Consider the following 20044-nt stretch of genomic DNA (forward strand, 5'->3'; position numbering starts at 1 on the left):
GCTTGTGTCACTTTGAATAAGCCTGTTATAAGACAAGGCTCCTATGTTTCATCAAGGAGTATCAGATGTGAAACAGCAGGAAGGGATTTAAGAAGCCAACTCAGAGTTCGTCCTACATAAGCATTCAGGTCTTGAGCAGTCCAGGCAAACAACGCATGTTACAACAAAGCTTAACCTTGTCCTTCATAATAATTTAAAAAACAATACTAGCTGCCTGTTTAATTTTAAAAACAGCAAAAAATATCCACCTCCCTTTCTGTTTCTTATGAGGAGTCTTGAAGTTTAAATCTCCTCCATATGATAGAGATGCTTGCTTTGATCTGATTAGCTCTTGGAAGTCCAGGGGCTCTGGCCTGCTGGCCCCATGCTGCCCAGGGTCCCTATGGACAGCTGTATCTTCCATTAGGGAATTTGTTACATGAGCATGTCACCGGCCACCATCAAAGACTGATGGCTTTGAGTCTGGGTCAGATTTGAACCAGCCACCTTGAAAGGGTCTGTGCTCATGGCCAGTCTCATGTCAGCACTACCATGATAGTAACGAGAGAATGGCAGAAAAGAAATATACATTCAGACTGAGACACCAACCCACAGAATCCAGGAAATTCAGAGCTGCCACCATCATGTTCAGTTATGCCCTACACCAGATCTTCTCGTCTCAGATCAGTGGGTTGTCCTACGCGCCATGTGGGTGGCAGGGCCTGGGGACGATAGTAACTGTACACGGCTATCGCTAGCTGCTGCCCTCGGCGAAGACAGCTGTGTTTGTTTGCCTTGCAGCTTGATGAAGCCCATAATCAGGCACGGAAACTGCAGAGGTCCCTGGATGAGCAGACGGAGCAAAGCGAGAACCTCCAAGTGCAACTGGAGCACCTGCAGTCCAGGTGAGGAGAAGCAGGGCTGGGGAGATGAGGCTGCCAAGCTGACCTGCAGTGTCTCAAGCACGGTTGCTAACCTCAGGGCAGACTGTTAGGGAGCAGGGCACAAACCCCGAATTGGCTGAGTTTTATACACCAACCAATTCTCGAGTGTAAATTCCTCAAGCACTGTAACAGCCGTAACATGGAGTCACAGACAGTCCCTGTGGGCACTACGGTCTGTCTTGCTGCCCAGCTGAGCTTGCCTTTGTGATGGGTGGTCCCTTACATCAAAAATCACGGTAATATTCAAGTTGATCCCCGTCCGAAAGGGCCAGTCACTTACCCCAGGCTGACTGCACCTTAGATCTCACACCAAAGACAACACTTCTAGCCAATCCTATAATAAACCATCTAAAGATTTGCATCAGACAAATGCATCCGACGAAGTGGGTATTCACCCACGAAAGCTCATGCTCCAATACATCTGTTAGTCTATAAGGTACTACAGGACTCTTTGCTGCATCTAAAGTTTTATTAACTAGGAAAAGGAAATGAGAGTTATTTCCAAGGTTAATGCAAGGTAATATGCATGCACGTTCCAATATTAAGTTTCCAAAAGGAACAGAAGCTTCTATAATAAGCAAGCTCTATATGTCCTTTAGGGCTAACCCAGGCCAAGCACAGGGAAGCTTTTGCTTATTTTTAGTAACCCTTGCCCTCAGAGTCCAAGCAGCATGAAAGATACAGTTCCTCCTTGTTCAGGCTTTTTATTCTTGACCCCGCCCCCCCCCCACCTGCTTCTGTTTCTGCAAATTCAGCTGTGGGGAGCAATTCATTTGCACATCTCTTCATGGGGTGTGTGTGGGGAGGTGGGGGTGGAAGTTGAAATCAACAAAGTCTTTTGTCCTCTAATGTTCCACAATAGTTGGTCTGATGTTGATGGGCCTCCTTTGTTAGGCAGAAGACATCTCCTGTTGAAAACTAGTATTTCACACCTGGTAATGCTTCTGTCCTCTGGTGACTTTCAGTTACAGAGCAAACACTTCAGTATTCCCTTAATACCTATTTTGACGATACTAACCCATGGGGGAGCCAGACTGGTTCCCGCTCTGTCAGTGTTCAGTTGAGTGGCTTTGGCATGGGCTGGCACCTGGTTTGCCAGCATCACAAAGGTATGAAGTGGGTGGATGAATGGAAGTAGCAGAAAGGAAGGAACGAGACGAGAGGACAAGTGAGAAGGGAGGAAAGGCCAGAGTTCTGGGCTATGGTGAGGGAACAGGAGCTGGGATTACCAGCCCTTAGTCAAAATGGCAGATTCAGGGAGGGCTACACACGGACTTGCACCGATTTAGTTAGGACTGTGTTTGCATACAGATGTGCCGAGGTTAGTTAAACCTCTCTGTGGACACTGTTATTTCAGTTTAAGGGGCTTATTTCGGTTCAGCATAACCCTGTTCCTAATCGATTTAAACTAAACTGAAATAAGAGTGTCCACATAGCCTTTTGCAGCAGTTTAACTAAAATCACGCCTCTCGTTAAATCAGTGCCACATTGCAGGTAATAACAAAATGTTTTTTTAAGTACATCAGATGCAGGAAGCCTATTAAACAACCAGTGGGGCTCCTGGTCAATCAAGTTACAAAAGGAGCACTTAAAGACGATAAAATCATTGCAGAGAAACTAAATGAATTCTTTGCTTCAGTCTTCACGGCTGAGGATGTTAGGGAGATTCCCAAACCTGAGCCGTCCTTTGTAGGTAACAAATCTGAGGAACTGTCACAGATTGAGGGGTCACTAGAGGAGATTTTGGAATTAATTGATAAATGTAACAGTAACAAGTCACCCAGGACCAGATGGCATTCACCCAAGAGTTCTGAAAACTTAAATGTGAAATTGCAGAACTACTAACTTTGGTTTGTAACCTGTCCTTTAAATCAGCTTCTGTGCCCATTGACTGGAAGATAGCTAATGTAAAGCCAATATTTAGAAAGGGCTCTAGAGGTAATCCCAGCAATTACAGACTGGTAAGCCTAACGTCAGTACCGGGCAAATTAGTTGAAACAATAGTAAAGAATAAAATTAGCAGACACGTAGAAGAACATAAATTGTGGGCAAAAGTCAACATGGTTTCTGTAAAGGGAAATCATGTCTTACTAATCTATTAGAGTTCTTTGAAGGGGTCAACAAACATGTGGACAAGGGGGACCCAGTGGACATAGTGTACTTAGATTTCCAGAAAGCCTTTGACAAGGTCCCTCACCAAAGGCTCTTACGTAAATTAAGCTGTCATGGGATAAAAGGGAAGGTCCTTTCATGGATTGAGAACTGGTTAAAAGACAGGGAACAAAGGGTAGGAATTAATGGTAAATTCTCAGAATGGAGAGGGGTAACTAGTGGTGTTCCCCAAGGGTCAGTCCTAGGACCAATCCTATTCAATTTATTCATAAATGATCTGGAGAAAGGGGTAAACAGTGAGGTGGCAAAGTTTGCAGATGATACTAAACTACTCAAGATAGTTAAGACCAAAGCAGATTGTGAAGAACTTCAAAAAGATCTCACAAAACTAAGTGATTGGGCAACAAAATGGCAAATGAAATTTAATGTGGATAAATGTAAAGTAATGCACACTGGAAAAAATAACCCCAACTATACATACAATATGATGGGGGCTAATTTAGCTACAACGAGTCAGGAAAAAGATCTTGGAGTCATCATGGATAGTTCTCTGAAGATGTCCACGCAGTGTGCAGAGGCGGTCAAAAAAGCAAACAGGATGTTAGGAATCATTAAAAAGGGGATAGAGAATAAGACTGAGAATATATTATTGCCCTTATATAAATCCATGGTACGCCCACATCTCGAATACTGTGTACAGATGTGGTCTCCTCACCTCAAAAAAGATATTCTAGCACTAGAAAAGGTTCAGAAAAGGGCAACTAAAATGATTAGGGGTTTGGAGAGGGTCCCATATGAGGAAAGATTAAAGAGGCTAGGCCTCTTCAGCTTGGAAAAGAGGAGACTAAGGGGGGATATGATAGAGGTATATAAAATCATGAGTGATGTGGAGAAAGTGGATAAGGAAAAGTTATTTACTTATTCCCATAATACAAGAACTAGGGGTCACCAAATGAAATTAATAGGCAGCAGGTTTAAAACAAATAAAAGGAAGTTCTTCACACAGTGCACGCTCAACCTGTGGAACTCCTTGCCTGAGGAGGTTGTGAAGGCTAGGACTATAACAAGGTTTAAAAGAGAACTGGGTAAATTTATGGAGATTAAGTCCGTTAATGGCTATTAGCCAGGATAAGTCAGGAGTGGTGTCCCTTGCCTCTGTTCGTCAGAGGGTGGAGATGGATGGCAGGAGAGAGATCATTTGATCATTACCTATTAGGTTCACCCTGTCTGGGGCACCTGGCATTGGCCACTGTTGGCAGACAGGATACTGGGCTGGATGGACCTTTGATCTGACCCAGTGCAGCTGCTCTTATTTCAGCTAGACAGTAGTATACTGCAGCTGCCCTTTACTAAGGGATGCCATTGAGAGACAGATTTGGTTTGGGTTTTCTTTCACCCCACCGTTGCTGGGTGTGATCCTGTACCTTGCACCGAGGATAGCAAGGTACAAGATAGCAAGCGTGAAAAATCAGGACACTTTTTTCAGGGGGAGGGGAGGTTATATTTTCATATATAATACAAAATCCCTAATAGCAGGATGACCGATACTTGCATTGTCAGAAATCCTACACTGGGAAGCGCTCAGGCTTGCCCAGCTAAACTGTTATGCAGGAGGGATGGAGGCTCAGGAGAACAGCTGCCAAGCCAGGGCTTCTGCCTCTGTTTTCCATAGTGCTTGGCTGGAGCATTCATTCCCCCTACTTGCCTCACGTTCCCCGTAATCGCTTAGGGTGGCGTAGACCACAGATGGGCACAGCACAGACGCTATAATTAAGTGCTGCGAAGGGAGGGTTAATTGGGACTCTGGACAAACTCCTGAGGGAGCTGTTCACATTTCCCTGGACGGACTCCTGCTTGTCTGAGCCCTTCTGCTGGAAATGGCAGGGGGACAAGGAGGAGGATTGTACCAAAGCAGGGCAGGTGTAGGTGGGGGTGGAATCTGCTGTGAATTATTTATCAAGTGGAGCAGGAGAGAATTCTCCTGCCAGTGATAAATTGCTGCTGTGCAGCAAGAGGACTTTCCAAAGTGGGCTAATCCATTTAGCGTCCCCTCAAGGGCTGCCTGTCAGCTCCTGCCTGTCAGCTCCTGATGGGAGGGTCATGATGAGAATCCGGGCCCAGTGCTGCTGTAAGGTCAGCGTGTGTAGTGACAGATCCGCAAGGGCAGCACTCACCCCCTCTCTCTGTCACTTTCATTCAAGAGAGGCCTGGAAGCTAAAAACCAGGGGAAGCCTCCCTCAATCCTGGCAGCTTGGAAAGCCAAGAGCAGCAGCACCCACACACCTTCTGGCTTCCTCCTGCTGCCCTTGCAGTGTCAGACCACGCTGCACTGTCCTCTGCAGAGACTGGCCCAGGGTTTTGCAAACCATTTTACTTCCTATTTTTATACTGGGAACAAGACCCTCCCTGGTCTCCCTTTGCTAGGGGACCTTGGCCCGAATCTCTGGAGGACCCCAATCATGATGTCACATGTGGCTGAGCCTCAGCTTTCCCTACCCACATCTGAGTGTCTGAGGGGCGCTGCTCCTGTCAAGGTCTAGGAGGCAGGGAGAGGGCTGCAGCTCAGGTCAAAGCCCAATGTGTTGTCATTATCCAGCTCCTCCCAGGATTTGCTGCAAGCCCTCAGCAAAGATTGAGAGTGAGGACCTGGTTTTTCTCTTATAGAAACAAGGAAGGAGAAGCTTGGTGGGGAAGAAAGTTGAGGCTGATTGTGCTGCACAAAGCAACCAAGCCAGCTCTCGGGTTTGTTTTTGCTCCACAGTTCCCCCTTCAAGCACCGGGTTAAACACAGCAGGGGCTCAGATGGGTTCTAATCCCTGTTACAGGCTGGCGGGAAGATCCCCCAACTGCTATCACTTGTCCTAGCTCCATTGAAGGACAGTTTCCATCAGCAGAGGATCTGCCTCCAGGTTAGATCAACGTTCCCTTAGATGGTTCAGCCACAGTTCACACAGGCCAGGTGACACCTTGTCGCAGTGCAGAGAGGTTATATGGTAGATGCTAGGTTATAGCTGGGGATGGGGAGGAGCACAGGGACGGTCCTTGCTCACTTGCTTCAGGATATTCCTGCAGCTGCAGAGGTGAAGCCACGTGCGACAAGTTGGTGGAATGAAAAGGCATGAGCCCTGCAGCTGTACTGAGCAGGTTGTGGGGAGGCACATCCCCCGGTGGCTCCCCACTGCCCCAGGGGCTGCATGTGTCTAGCACCATGAGGAGCAGCATTTGACCTGGAGTTGGGGCCAGCAAGATGGGTGTGACACTTCCACTAGTTTCTGGCTGCTGCTCCTCTGCCAAGCCCCTCCTGATGCTGTAGCAGGTTGAGTCTAACCCCACAGGCTGGGTCATGGAATCCAGAGCCCAGCACCCTCTCTCTGCTGCCACCGCCCGTGGGCTGAATGCAGGTAGCAGCCGAGGGGAGTGTTAGCCAACACCACCTAGTCTAGGCAAGGTGGGACCAGGCCTTGTCTATACCTGTGTGGTATAGCTGCCCCAGGCCTGACCCCTGAGCGGAGGTGAGGCTCCAGTTGTATTCAGTCTGGGTTTGGTTCCTAGGCCCCGGATTCCCTTCTCTCTGAAAGGCACTGATCACCCCTCAGGTACCAGTGCCTGGAGTTTGGTACCTTCCCGAGGGGAAAGGGTGCTTCTGTTCATTGCTGGAGGAGGTGCTGGGGACGGCTACCCTCTCACAAGGCTTTTTTGAAGCAGAAGCCGCTTCTCCCTCCATCAGGCAGGTTTTCTGGCTTCACAAGAGCTGCTGCCTGGGGCACCCTGAGCAGACTCTCCATTGTGCTCTTGGGAGGAAGCTCCAGTGACTAGCACAAGCCAAGGAGCAAAAAGAGTCTCTTGCCTAAACTCCTAGAACTGCCCATGTGATGTACAACTGTATCCACCTGGGTTGTGATCCCATCAGCACCCCTGAGTTCAGCAGGGTTGGAATGAGCTGGGAGACTTCCAAGGAGCACCCTGGGGTGATGGGAAGTAGCACTGGGGCATCAGCAGAGGGCGCTCTTCCCTCTGAAGCTGGCTGCACCCCAGCATGAGATTACTCTGCTGCTGGAGATGCTGTCTTACGGACATGTCAAAATGAAACCTTGCTAATGAGTAGTCGAGAGAGATCCCTGAACTGCTAGCCCCAGTGTCCTGGCTAAAGGCAACCTGGGGGAGTTAGATTTAGCCTAAATTTCCCCTACCGCATCCATGGGTCTGTTTACTCCTCGGTTCCTACCCTGAGCCATTGGGTAGGTTGTTGTGCACTTTTCAACAGCTGCATCTTTGCATCCAGAAGAGGCAGTGGTGCAAGGGCAGGTCTTGGATTTTAGGCTACGTGTTTTGGGAGGACGTAGTATCTAATCCATCACTGGCATTTGGAAGGTGCCAGCCACCAGAGGGTTTGGCCAGATGGAAGTGCAAGTGATTATGATATAAAGCACATGGGTACTTCCTCTGTTGATCTGGCATTCCTGGGATAGACCCGCCGTGCCCGAGAAGGAAGTGTAATGAGCGAGGCTGCTCCATGGTCCCTGAAGAGCAATCTTCCCCATTGCCATAACCTGCCTTGGATCACTTCCAGGGGTCCAGCGAGTCCTTATGTTCCTGGAGTACTTCCTCGGTTTGACACCTGGATGGAACATGGGAAGGACAAGCACTAATACTCAGACAAGCCTGGCTCTTGGCCCAGGCTTAGGCCCGAGGGCAGGGCTATGCTGGGGTCAGGCTTTCTCTTAGGGGGAGCAGGGGAATAGGAGACCACAGCAGGTGTGTTGACCGGCTTGTGGTATGAGCTCCGCCAGGTGCATGATCCATTAAACTGCACTTGTTTTCTGCATGAAAAGGACTATGCTTAGATAACAGGAGCAAGACACAGGCCAATGGGAATTGCTCAGAAGGATGGTAATTCAGTGGATGTAATGGGCCTGTTTCTCACCTATTCTTGCACCTTAAAGGGGCATAAACTATTATTTACACCCCCTCTAAGGCCCCTTTATGCAACGAGAGCCATGAACTGAGAATCAGGCCCGGAGGAGTGTTTCACAAACGGCTCCTGTCCTTACATTGGCCCAAATCAGAACCGTGGATCCAGCGTGGCCCCAGCTTTGGCTTGTTCAGCCCCGGGTTTGGGCTTGGCCCACGGGGAAGATTTTGTGGTGTTTGGAGCTGGGTTCAGATTTCAAACCCCTCCAAGGCCAGAGGGCTGCGGAGGTAGTAGAAAGCCCTGCTCAGCGCCTGGGCGGAGTGGAGCTTTCTAGCTCCAGAGCCATGTGCAGCCAGTGGAGGCAGACCTGGGGGAAGTGCTAGTGCTTTAGGGTGCCTCACTTATTGGGGCCCAACGTGAGACACATTAAAGGAGCTGAGCACCTGCCCTCTGGAAACCAGGCTCTTTTCTAGCGGGACAGACCCCCAAAATCGCAAGTCCCAGTGGAAAATCGTGGCATTGGCTCAGTTCTGCTTCTTTGAGGCATGACTCTCTGTTCATCTTCCCTCCCTCTGAAGAATGAGGATAATTATACTGACCCTGCTGTGCAAATCCGTGTGAGGTCTGTGGCTGCACTATGCAATGGAAGTGCTCACAATTATTCTTTTAACCTGATTATAATCTGCCAAGGCTAGAAGAACCTTCACTAGACCATGTTTTTAGCTCTCAGCACAGGAGGATGTTCCAGTCTAGAGAGCAACCCTTACTCAGTTGGCTTGAAAGGGTCCATCTAGCAGTACCCACCCCATCCTGTGCCCAGCCAGGCAACCAGCTCCCAGTGTTTTGGCCCCTTCATCCTCCTTCTATGCAAAGATCCTTGGAGTCGCCCCAGACTCTGCTGCTGGAAGAGGATTCCACACTAAGGCACAGGAGCACGCAGCAGGAAACAAGCCAAGCTCCGTATAAGCAGGGGCGCTTGAGGGAGAGGGCTGGGCGTGAGATGACACCGGGGGGCAGGACAGGGCTGGAGAAATGCTTTGTCCTCTTAAAGATGTTGTGGTTTTATTGCTCTTAAAAAGTTTTTTTTTTTTGGGTACGTTCCTCCAGCAATAAAACACTGAAATGGACGCACGACAAATCGATTCTGCGCCATGCAAAGTGCCTGGGAGAGGCAGCTGGGCTTTGTTTTAATCTGATTTTATTTTACTGGGACATGTCCATTAAATCATACAGGAATAATGGAGACTTCATCTCCTCCCGCCTCCCCCACCCCCTCTTTAAATAATTCATGCTTTCCAGTAAAATGCAGCAAAGTCGTGCGTTTTACCCGGAGGATGATGGGAGAACTGCTTCCATCACGTTCTCGGGGCTTGGGTTTGGAATTTGACTCATAAATTTAGCTGATGGAGTTGAATGCTCCGGAGAGCGAGCAGCTACAAGTACTAAGAGCTTCCCATGGACAAGGAGAACACGGGCCCCATCCAAAGCCCCCTGATGCCAATGGGCAGCCTCCCCTTGACCTCAATGGGCACTGAAACCATGTATGAGGAGCAGTCCTGGGTACAGGCCCCCTTGTTCCTGTCTCCTGGAGAGTCACCAGTGAGCGCAGTCGTGGGCTCCCGACACGCTGTTCTGCTGTCAGGCTGTGGTGATGGGCCCTAGATCTTGCCCAGTGCTTTTTCATCAGTAGATCTCAAGGCACTTTACAAAGGAGGTCAGTAGCATTATCCCCATTTTACAGATGGGGAAACTGAGACACAGCGGTAATATAATCTTGCTGGCAGAACTAGGATATAATGCAGATTTCCAGCGTCCCCATCCAGTGCTCTGTCTACTAGACCATACTGTGGGAGGCCACACAGTGACACTAGGTTCTCCATGTCCCGTTAGCTCTGGGCCTCCCTCCTATCGCTTCAGTAACAGACCTCGGCCTTCCACCCTCCCCAGCCCCCACACTCCCTCAGTCCTGGGTGTGGCCCACTCTCCGCTACAGGTGCATTGAGGTGGTTCAGAAGGCACCATCGCCCTCCACATGCTTCTCTGAAGCCTCTCCCAAGAAGAGCTGATTTATTTCCCTGCCAAAAAATAGCCAGTTTGGGTTAAAACCTATTTTTATCAAGGAAAAAAAGGTTCTTGTCGAAAAAGTGCCATGCAGTTCAAACCTCTAGCTTCCTTGGGCCGCCTTGTGGGGAACCTTCAACTCCTCCCCTGCTGGTCTTTGACTCCCTGTGCCATTATGGCAGTGATGAGGGGTTGTCTCTTCACCAGAGTTAACCCAAACTCTTACCCAGCAATGTCCCTGTCCCCCTTCCATCCGCACAGAAAACCCTCTCACCCAAGTTTGATGGTCCTTTTAACCCAGGTTCACTGGCCCAGCTGGGGATAGAGGCCAGAGCCTGGGTACAACTGTCCCTTGGGCTGGTAACTCACCTGCTTTGCAGGGAGGACACAGGGCAAAGCTCTCGAGTGTCGATCGTCCTCTAGTGCCTTCCCCCCGGGGGTCCTGAAGGAGAGAGAAGTTCTCACCCAATTCACTGGGAAAGGCTCACAGAGCGGCTCAGCGCACCGCAGCACACAGACCCCGATGTGCCCCACACGGGAGGTGCAGCACCCATGAGGACCCAGTAACTCTGGCAGGGTTCTGCAGTGTGGCTGCTCACTCCCGGGCTAGTCTAGCCTAGGTGCTGACTCCCTGGGCTAACTCCGCAGGAAGACCTACCCCAAGGGGCGCTGCCCAGCCAGGGATATTTTATTGCCACCCAGAAAGGGATTAGAAACCTCTTGGGGGACCATGTACTGCTGCCCAGGGGGCATTGGAAATTTCCTGTGGGTGGGTCAAGGTGGGTAGAGACCTGGGAGATCCAGTTTGGGATGGGGCTCAGTCACTGGCTCCCCAGGCTGAGAGGGCATCTGTGGAGGCACAGCAGGGACCACCTGGCCTCACCGCCTGGCCTGGAGCAGCATTCCAGGGCTTGCCCTTATGCCTGGCCTGGGGGTGGAGAAATCCAAGAGATTCCCCTTCTCCAAAAAGTCTCTGTTTTTCATGGTAATGGGCCTGAGTCCCTGCTCTGATCAGCTCTGCTCAGGCAGCTAGAAGGGATGTAAAGCCCCCAGATCTCCCCACCGAGCCAGGGATTCCCCAGGCCAGGACCAGGGTGAGGAGATGGGTGCAATCCCCAGCCAGGTCGGGGCAGTAGCCAGCTAGTCTAGCTTCCATCAGCCCCGAGTTGCGCTCTCTGCTGGGACTGGAGCCTGCAGAGAACCGGCCCTAGAATCAGGAGATGCTGGAGGCTGCTGAGAAGTTGACGCACGGGGGGTGGGAGTGGGGGTGGGGATGGGGGTTGTTTGTTTTAAAGAGAAACAAAAATCTCAGAAAATAGCCAAACTGCGACTGCTCTGGGTGCAGTGCTGCCGAACCAATGTCAGAACCAAATGCAAGCCCACCCCGAAGGAGCCGGAGACCCTCCCTCCCATCTGGAATTGTGCCCTAGAGATGGGCCCTGGGCTTGTGGAATCGGGGGCTGGATCTGAGTTTCCCCTGGGACGGGCAGGGGCTGGGGTCAAGGGATCCAACTCGGGAGCTGTAACGAGACATCCCAGTTGATCAGGGAAGCGCTGGGAGAAGCCTTCCCAGCAGTGTCAGTGCGGGCTCCGTTCCGCTTTTAGCAACACCCAGACTGCTATGCTGCCCAGGCTTGGTGATGTTAATCTGGGGGAGGCAGGCGGAGGTCATGACAGCTTTGAGTCGAGTCTGCTGCTCACTCCCCTCTGATAAATGGCTCCAGACAATAATGTGCTGCTGTTAAGTATCCGGGATCTGAAAAAGGCTTTAAGTGAACTTGGTTGCTTTAATCAAAAGTCCATTAAGTGTTGCTTGGAGCCATTGAGGGAAAGGCTGTTCGGATTTGGCTTTATCAGCAGGTAACACCCACTTAGCAGAGAGAGAAGACAGCTCTCTGTTCTCCCAGGCCCAGCCCTCCCTGGGAATGGCCAGGTTCCAGCTGCTTGTAACAGCTATCTGCCAATCCCGGACCTCGGGGCTGAAGTTGCAGGATCAAACTGCAGGCACTGAAATCTAGTGCCAGGTCTTCCCCCAGGGGCTGTGCCTTGGCATCCATTCCGGATGGGCACTGACGTCCAGTGCCAGTGCTTCTTCCCAGGTTTCACTCAGTTGCCAGATTGCTGGGGCCTGGGCTGCCTGGGGAATCTGCCCAGGAAAGGTGGGGCCGAGAGCGGATCTGTAGAAGGGCGACTCTGGCAGGTCTTTGTGGGATTGGGGGAGTTTGGGTCTATAACGAGGGTGAGGCCAAAGGGACCTGCCTGCCCAGTGCCACTCCTATCAACCCCATGTCTGTCCCGCGTTGCCCCACACCACCCATGTGGTTCCTGGCTTTCATCCCAGTGTGGGAGAAACAGCAAAGCAAAGACTAGTTTGCAGACAGCAGCCCCTACCCCAGAGCGGCAGGGCAAAGCCCGCGGCGTTTAGATCTCGATGTGCTGTCGGTTCTGTACACAGCCCCAGAGCTCTGCCTCGCACTGGGGCCCTGGCAGGCGTGAGGGGTATGGAGAGGGGAAGATAGAAAGTTTGGGGGGGGACCCCAATGTCATGTTGATGGATGTCTTACAAGAGCCTAACCGGCCAGAGAGGGGGGCATGACGGGGCAAGGGGAACGTGGCTACAGATGTCTAGAGAGGTATGTACATCTGGGGCTAGACAGACACAGCATGGCAGGGCGCTCGCGGAGTCTCTGTTCCCCTCTCCAATACGTTTGCCTTTGCTCTGGTTTTTCTCTGCCCAGGCTGCGCAGGCAGCAGAACACGCCGCTCTTTGGGAAGATCCGGAGCTCCCGATTTGGCCCCGACGACCCTGACGATGGGACCAGTGACCTGGATGAAGATGAAGATCTACAGATCCAGGTTCCTTAGTGCGCAGGGCCAATGAGACCGTGACCGGAGGAGAGAGAAGGAAATGGCAGGCTGGACGCTTGGGGAGGAGAATACCTGCAGGAGAATACCTGGTCCCTTTCACAGGCCTCAGCGAGGGCAGCCAGACAAGCCAAGAGCTAGCAGAGGACATGTGGGGATACAGCCTCTGGCCCTGCTGGCCTGTGTCACCGCCAGTCATGGGCAGGGTCCTGGGGAGAAACCCCGTGGTCAAGTGTCCATCCCAGGGGGCAGGATCGGTTCTACCCCAGTGGGTTCGTAGACACAGGGAGATAAGGCGCCAAAGAGTGGGTTGAAGAGAAATCCCCAGGGGGCTGTAACCGGGTGATAACAAGAGGAGTAGAGAAGGGCCAGGCTGCAGAGCGTGAATTAGCTGCCCTGGGCAGAGCAATGGCATTGGTGCTGATACTGTAGAAATGATGCCAGCAGCTGAGGTGTTGCGGAGGCCAGTGCAGTGACTGAGTCTGTGCATTGGATGGTACGCAGTGCAGTCTCTGCCCCTGCAGCCCCACCTCACCATCCCTGCCCTGATGCCCTCTGCAGTTCCAGCCTCCTGCCCAGTCCCTCCCTCCCCAGCTCTTTCCTGGCACATGGCTTTCGCCTGACAGGTCCCATCTCTGACGCCACCTGCCCCCACCTCGGTTCCATCTTAGCCTGGGAACCATTTGCATCTCAGCATCATACACGAATGAACTGAGCCTCCAAACTAATGACCTCTCTTTTACTGATGGGGAAACTGAGGCACCAAGCAGAGCAGTGACTTGCCCAGGATCATGGACCTCCAAGGCCTGCATCTGGGGCACTAGGCCCTGCCTCCTCCCCATGTGCCTTGTCCACCAGCAGCTGCTCTCCCTCACTCCCGTTTGAACACATGCACCTCACAGTGTGAGCTGACATTGCAACAATATGCCAGAGGGCATCCAAGGCAGCAAGCAGGCGGAGCTAACTCGGATGAGCCCGGCCCCTGGAGCACTGACAGCAGGAGCCAAGTACACCGGAGCAAACCCTTCTATTTTATATATGGATTTTATAAATATGTATGTATTTGTATATGTTTTATATTATAAATATAGAGCTTTGGGCCCAGGCGTTCCCTGTGGTTGGTATGGTGCAGTCCTTTCCCCCCACACCTAGGCCCTGTGACGTTAACGCTCTGCGCTATTCTGTACCGCGCCCGTCTGCTGGGGCTGGCCTGGCAATCTTTTGCTGTGCCGGCCGCAGTGTGGAAACGGAGGCTGATGGAGACAGGAGATCAGGAAGCAGGTGGCTTCTTCGACAGGGAACGTTTACAGACAGCGTCTGACAGCTGGTGGGGGCGGCGGGGGTTGTAATGAATTGAATGTATGATAAACTCAAGTGTGCAGAGCCATAACTAGGGATTTTTGCACCTGAGGCAAGGGACAGGGGCAGCACGTCCGGCTTTTCAGCGACGGGTTCCTCTCGGAGGGAAGGACCTGCCGCTGAATTGCCCCCGTTCTTCAACAGTGATTCGGCGGCAGGTCCTTCCCTCCAAGAGGGACTGAGGGACCTGCCGCCGAATTTCCGCCAAAGAGCCGGACGTGCCACCCCTCTCCCTTGCTGACAACCAGCAGCAATTCGATGGCGGGTCCCTCAGTACCTCTCAGAGGGAAGAACTTGCTGCCGAATGAAAGACTTTCTGCGCTCCTCACCTTCCGCACCCGAGGCAGGTGCCTCACTCGTCTTGCCCTCGTTACAGCACTGCAAGTGTGTGGCTACAGGTGTTATCTGCTGGGATGCCCCGTGGGGGAGCCTGCCTAGATGGGAAGTGTGAATCCGCCACAGGCTCATAAGGGGTTAATGGGTGCCTGAGAGCCTATTGCACCTGGAGGGCATGTCAGGCTCAGTTCAGGAGCAGGCTGAGCTGGGATGGTTTCCATAAGGCGGGCGGGGGAAGTAGCACGGTCAGGCTGAAGACCAACCCAGCCATAAAGGGAAGAGAGATGAAGCTGCAGGAGCCAGGTTTCACTCCTCTGGTGGCACTTAGGGAGGGGTGAGGAATTGAGGGACTTGGCCCTGTGGGTCGGTGTCCTGATGGGAATGGGAAGAGAGAAGGGGGATGGGAAGAGAGACTGGCATCTCAGACTCTTAGGAGGGGGAGCAAGGTGGTGGCATTGTTGGATGCTATTTGCTGAAGAGCCTGGCCCTGAAGTGAGAGGCTGGGTGGGACAGAAGACTTCTTGGCTTGCTACCTGTGTCTCTTAATACGGGTGATGATGGGATGCTAGAGGGATATGACTGGAGGGCTGAGTTATCCTCCCACACACACCCGTGGCATGTGGTGGGGGACATCACTATTAACAGGCGCTGGCAGAACCATGTTGTTTTCCCTTTGGATCAGCCCATGAATCAATCACTGCTCTCGCTGTTCCCGTGAGGCTCAGGCAGAGCCGATAGGACAGCTGAAAAGGGCCTTGGCTAGGGGCCTAAAATGCTAGTAAAAAAAACCCTAAACAATAATGACCTGTGATAACAATTTTATAGGGAGCCTGGGGTTTATTGCCCCCATAACAGTGTGAGGTAACGGCAAGGAGCTCACTTCCTCCGGAGTCGGCTGCTTCCAGGAATCCCCGGAGGGAACGCTGCAAGAGCACCCGGTGCGGGGCAACTCCCAGCGTCTCCCAGCAGGGGCTGCTCCGGGAGGGAGGCAGCAGCTGCGGTTTGGGGGCGCTCCTAGAAACTCTACCCCCACTGGATTTCAAAGAGGAAGTTGAAGCTGGTGAGAAGACAAACCTCACTGGCTTTTGCGGGTTGCCCCAGGTTTTCTCCCTCCCCTCCAGGACATGCTAAGCCCACTGGATCTAGTCGCAGTCCCTCCAGGATTAATCTAGCCCATAATCTTCAAAGCCCCTGCACCACCATCCTGCATTCAAGCGACTCCCCTCCCCACCCGGGCCCTTCTCAGACACACAGCAGACGCAGTCAGAATGTGAGGGTAGTTCACTCCAGACTCATTGGCACCTAAAACAAGATAGCGTCTGTGCAAGCGGGTAATTACAGCGCCTGGGTCTTCCTGCGGCCCCTGTTTGCAGAGGGCCAGCTCAGCGCTCAGGAATCCCGCTTGTCACCTGGAGATGGGAGAGCAGAGCCGGGGAAAGGGTGGGAGTGGGTCTGAGAAACCCAAATTGTTCCTCACGGAAGGGGTGGCAGAGTTCAGGCTGAGACTCCATCGCCCTTTAAAACAGTGCATTCCTCCCTGTCACAATCTCAGAGTATCGGCACAGGCGAGGGCTGGAAGGGAATGGAGAGGTCACCTTGTCCAGCCTCCTGTACCCAGGCAAACCAGCAATGCCTCCTTAGGCCATCCCTGATCGAGGTTTGTCCAGCCTGTTCTTAGAAACCTCCGGTGATGGGCAGTCCTCCACCGCGTCTCTGGGAATCCTATTAACTAGCCGATGGAAAGCTTTTCTAATCCCTTGCCTAAAGCTCCTGTGCTGCCGGTTAGACCAATGACCTGCTGGCCTACCTTCAGTGACCACAGGGAGCAATGGGTTCCTGTCTTCTTCGTAACCTACCAACATCTCTGAAGCTTCTTAGCCAGGGCCACCCAGAGGATTCAGGGGGCCTGGGGTCTGTGGTGGCAGGGGGTCCCCGCCATCGAAATGCCGCCACAGACCCTGCACTTCGGCGGCAGGTCCCAGGGCGGAAGGAACCCCTACCATGGGTTTTTGAGGCACTTCGGCAGCGGGTCTTGGGGTGGAAGGACCCCCTGCCGCTGAATTGCCACCAAACACCAGGAGTAGAAGAAGCTCCGGGGGCCTGGGCCCCACAAGAATTTTCCAGGGCCCCCGGAGCAAGTGAAGGATCCCACTCCAGGAGCCACGAAAAACTCTCGTGGGGACCCCTGCGGGGCCCGGGGCCTGGGGCAAATTGCCGCACTTGCCCCCCGCTCTAGGCAGCCCTGCTCTTAGCAGGAATGTACAACTCAGATTCCAACATCAACCTTAACTCTGCCCCCTCCCTAGTCCTCCTTCCCTCTAGGGTGGGACCCCTCAGCGGGTGCATCTGCCCCCCAGAGTATTCCAGCAGCATGGTCCTTGGCTGAGTGAGGATAGAGCCAGCCTCCACCCTCACAGCTTCAGACAGCGCTAGTGTTCGTGCTACTCTGGGGAGGGCTCCCTGGATTAGTCAGGAGTCTGGGCACACTGGAGGCTGGGTCTTGCTGCAGGTCAATGAGCAGGATGCAGGATGAACAAGCAGAGGACGAACAGACTCCTTGGCTGCATTGTACTTCACCCCACAGGACCTGGTGGGAGTGGCATAGCTGTGAGTTCCCCACAGCTCGTCAGCACTCAGCCCCTGCTCCCTACAGCGCCTCCTGCTGGGAGAGGCTGAGGGTAGAGGAGTAAGGAGCTGCCCTTCCTGCCAGGGCTGGTGAGGAGAGCAGGCCCACTCACTGCAGCAGCAGCCGGGGCCTAGAACGTGAAATCCCACAGGAAGAAAGCCAGGGGTCCAGGCAAATTCATCTCTTTGCGCCCCATCCTGGGGAGCAGGAAAGTCTGGCTTGACCGAGCAGGTGGGCGCCGTGCCTGCCTGGGGCACTGTGTATTTCTCAGACCACCTCTGTTAACAACAGTAACAATTAGCTAGGGCTGAACCAGCTTGGTTTAAATATGAATCCGCCCCCTCAACCACTGTGAACCTTTCCCTATCCCTCTGCCGGAGCCAGAGTTCAGCCCTCCCCTTTCCTTGAATGCACAAAGGCCTCTTCGCTGGGCCACCAGGTCACCCCCTACTAGAAGGGAGCTGAGTGGCTGGGAGGGATCTGCCAGAGCAGCTGGCTGAAGCTGAGCAGGCAAGTAACAGGCTGCTGCAGGAGTAGGGGCCTGGGGACAGAGCAGGCCTCAAAGGTGGTTTTGGACACAGGTGTGAACTCTCGGATGCTTCCAAAGCAAAGAGCCACCGGCAAAATTTCTGGGATTCGTCTAGAATCACTGGGGTCAGTCATCCCATCATGGGGGAGGGGATGCTGCCTCACTGCCTCCAGCCTCATCCAGCTCCTCCTCACGGCTCCTGCCCCATCCCCGTGGCTTTCCTTTCCTCCCCATCTGGGCCTGAGCCCCTCCGGCTGCAATGCTTCAGTGTAGATAGGGAGGGAGTCAGGATTTTAAGTCAGTCTCATGATGTGGCGGGCCTGACACATGATTTTTGAATATGTGGGTTGCCCAGATGGGAGTACAAGGGGAACAAGATACTTCTGTTTTAGGATTGGCCCAACTACTAGCCCTTAAAGCACACACTCCTCTCATACCCATCCTTAGTTATCATCTGTGTTGTATACAGCTATGTAGTGCTATGGCCTGGTTTTCTGTGCCCTGCACCTGGACATTTCACGGCCTCTGATGGAGGCTGCCATTTTGTGGGCATAGCTAATGCAGCATTGTCACAGGAGGAGCACACTGCACTCTCTCTCATAGGAATTTACTTATGTTCTTTGTTGTTTCCTTGCATGTAAAATCCAAGTCACTCCAATTGTTTTCCATCCAGATACTTTCAATCTGGTTAAACACCAGGTTCCAGGGGACTAGGAATAATCTGGCTCAATCTTTGAAAAACAACACTAGCAATCGATTTCTTTTTAAAGCCACAGAAGGTGAGAACTGGGGCGGAGGGGATGCTAAGAAGTTATTTATCTAGAGGGCATAAGAGCTGAAAGGGGCGAACTGGGGAAGTTTTGAACTATATAAGAAACATTTATCACAAAATTCTGGGAAAAAAAAGTTCATTTTTTGGTGAGAATTTTGCAACAGTGGAAAAGAAGGAGTTGTGCTGAACCATGGACTTTTAAGGCCAGAAGAGCCCATCTGTCTGACCTTCTGTGTATCATAGGCCAGTGAATCTCACCGTTACCGCTGCACTGAGCCCAATATTTTGTGTCTGGCTGACACATATCTTCCAGACAGGCAGCCAGTCTGGATTTGAGGATATCAAGAGAGAAGGAGTGTACCTATTCCCTTGGGGGTTGTTCCAATGGTTAATCACTCTCACTGCAGGGTGCCAGTGAAAATGCCCGTCCCGGCTGAAACCCGACTTCACCTGGCATCAGAGTCGCCCTCCTGTCTGTGTCGCAGGGCACATATTTAGAGAGAACAACAGAACAGAGAAGTGTAAGGTTAGAGGAACTCAGCAATGCAATGTTATTAAAAATTGATATTTCAATGAACTAATCCCTTTCTCTCTGGCTTTTAATTGATTGTCTAAAAAGCATTACCTCCTCCCCCTTTTTTTTATTTGCAGGGAACATTAATTTTTTTATGGCCAAACAAATCCGATCGTAGTGGCAGAGGTATCCACACAGCAAATTCAGCAGCCATAAACAAATGGGCTAGCTGCAGACATCTGGGGCAAGGTCATTGGATGGCAGAGCCAGGAGGTCTGAAATGATTCTCTGTGGAAGGCTGGCATGGCAGGACACCTGAGTTAGGTTGCCTACTGAGCCATCCTGAAGGGACACGTCTGATTTGACAGTGCAAGAAGGGATGATATAACTGTAAGGGCCCAACCCTGCCAGGTGCTGAGCACTTGCTTTGATCCCAAAAAGCACGAAAGTCTTAACTTTAGAGGCAAAAAGCATCCTGGAAAATACCTTTCCAGGCCAAAACAAGTGCATAATCCAGCTATGCTGCGGTAACAGCAGTGTCGTCTAGTGCACAGGGGACATGGGAGACTGGCCTTCTATTCCCAACTCATCCACTGGGGGACTTTGGGCAAGTCAAATCCCCTCTGTGTGCCTCGGTTTCCCCATCTGTGAAATGGGGATAATGCTGCTGACCTCCTTTGTAAATTGCTTTGAGCTCTACAGATGAGAAGTGCTGTATAAGAGCTGGTGACACAAAGACACTGAGTTGTGTTGGGTGCTAGTTACATCATGATGACTGACGTGGGGTGTACCAGGCCTTTGTGGCCCCCTATTGGAGGCTCCGCTGCTCGCCTCTGCCCCAGAGAACAGTTATCTGTGAAGAAAGAGCAGCCGATTTGGAAACCAGCAAGACTGGCCCTGCAGCAGCCAGAAGGGCTGGGCACCAATAAATAGCCTGCAGCTGGTCTCCAGCATTTCTCCATGATCTTCCTTCCCGCTTGCTGTGGGGCACAGGCATGGCCTGTTTTCGGGGGCAGGATCGGCGCTCCACTTTGG

General features: G+C 52.1%; 1 protein-coding gene across 4 annotated transcripts in view; it reads left to right on the top strand.

The window, feature by feature from the left end:
* CCDC102A (coiled-coil domain containing 102A) overlaps positions 1-13979 on the top strand; it is a 55637-nt gene extending 41658 nt beyond the window's left edge. For all 4 annotated transcript variants that reach the window (XM_032784659.2, XM_032784669.2, XM_032784676.2 and 1 more), the window contains 2 exons: positions 781-884; positions 12747-13979. In XM_032784659.2, the coding sequence (XP_032640550.1) occupies positions 781-884; positions 12747-12873 (231 nt within the window). In that variant the 3' untranslated portion in view covers positions 12874-13979. The remainder of the gene's footprint in view (positions 1-780; positions 885-12746) is intronic.
* Positions 13980-20044: the final 6065 nt, after the last annotated feature.

This window comes from Chelonoidis abingdonii, chromosome 19, assembly GCF_003597395.2.
Source record: "Chelonoidis abingdonii isolate Lonesome George chromosome 19, CheloAbing_2.0, whole genome shotgun sequence".
In the NCBI taxonomy this organism is placed as follows: Eukaryota; Metazoa; Chordata; order Testudines; family Testudinidae; genus Chelonoidis; species Chelonoidis abingdonii.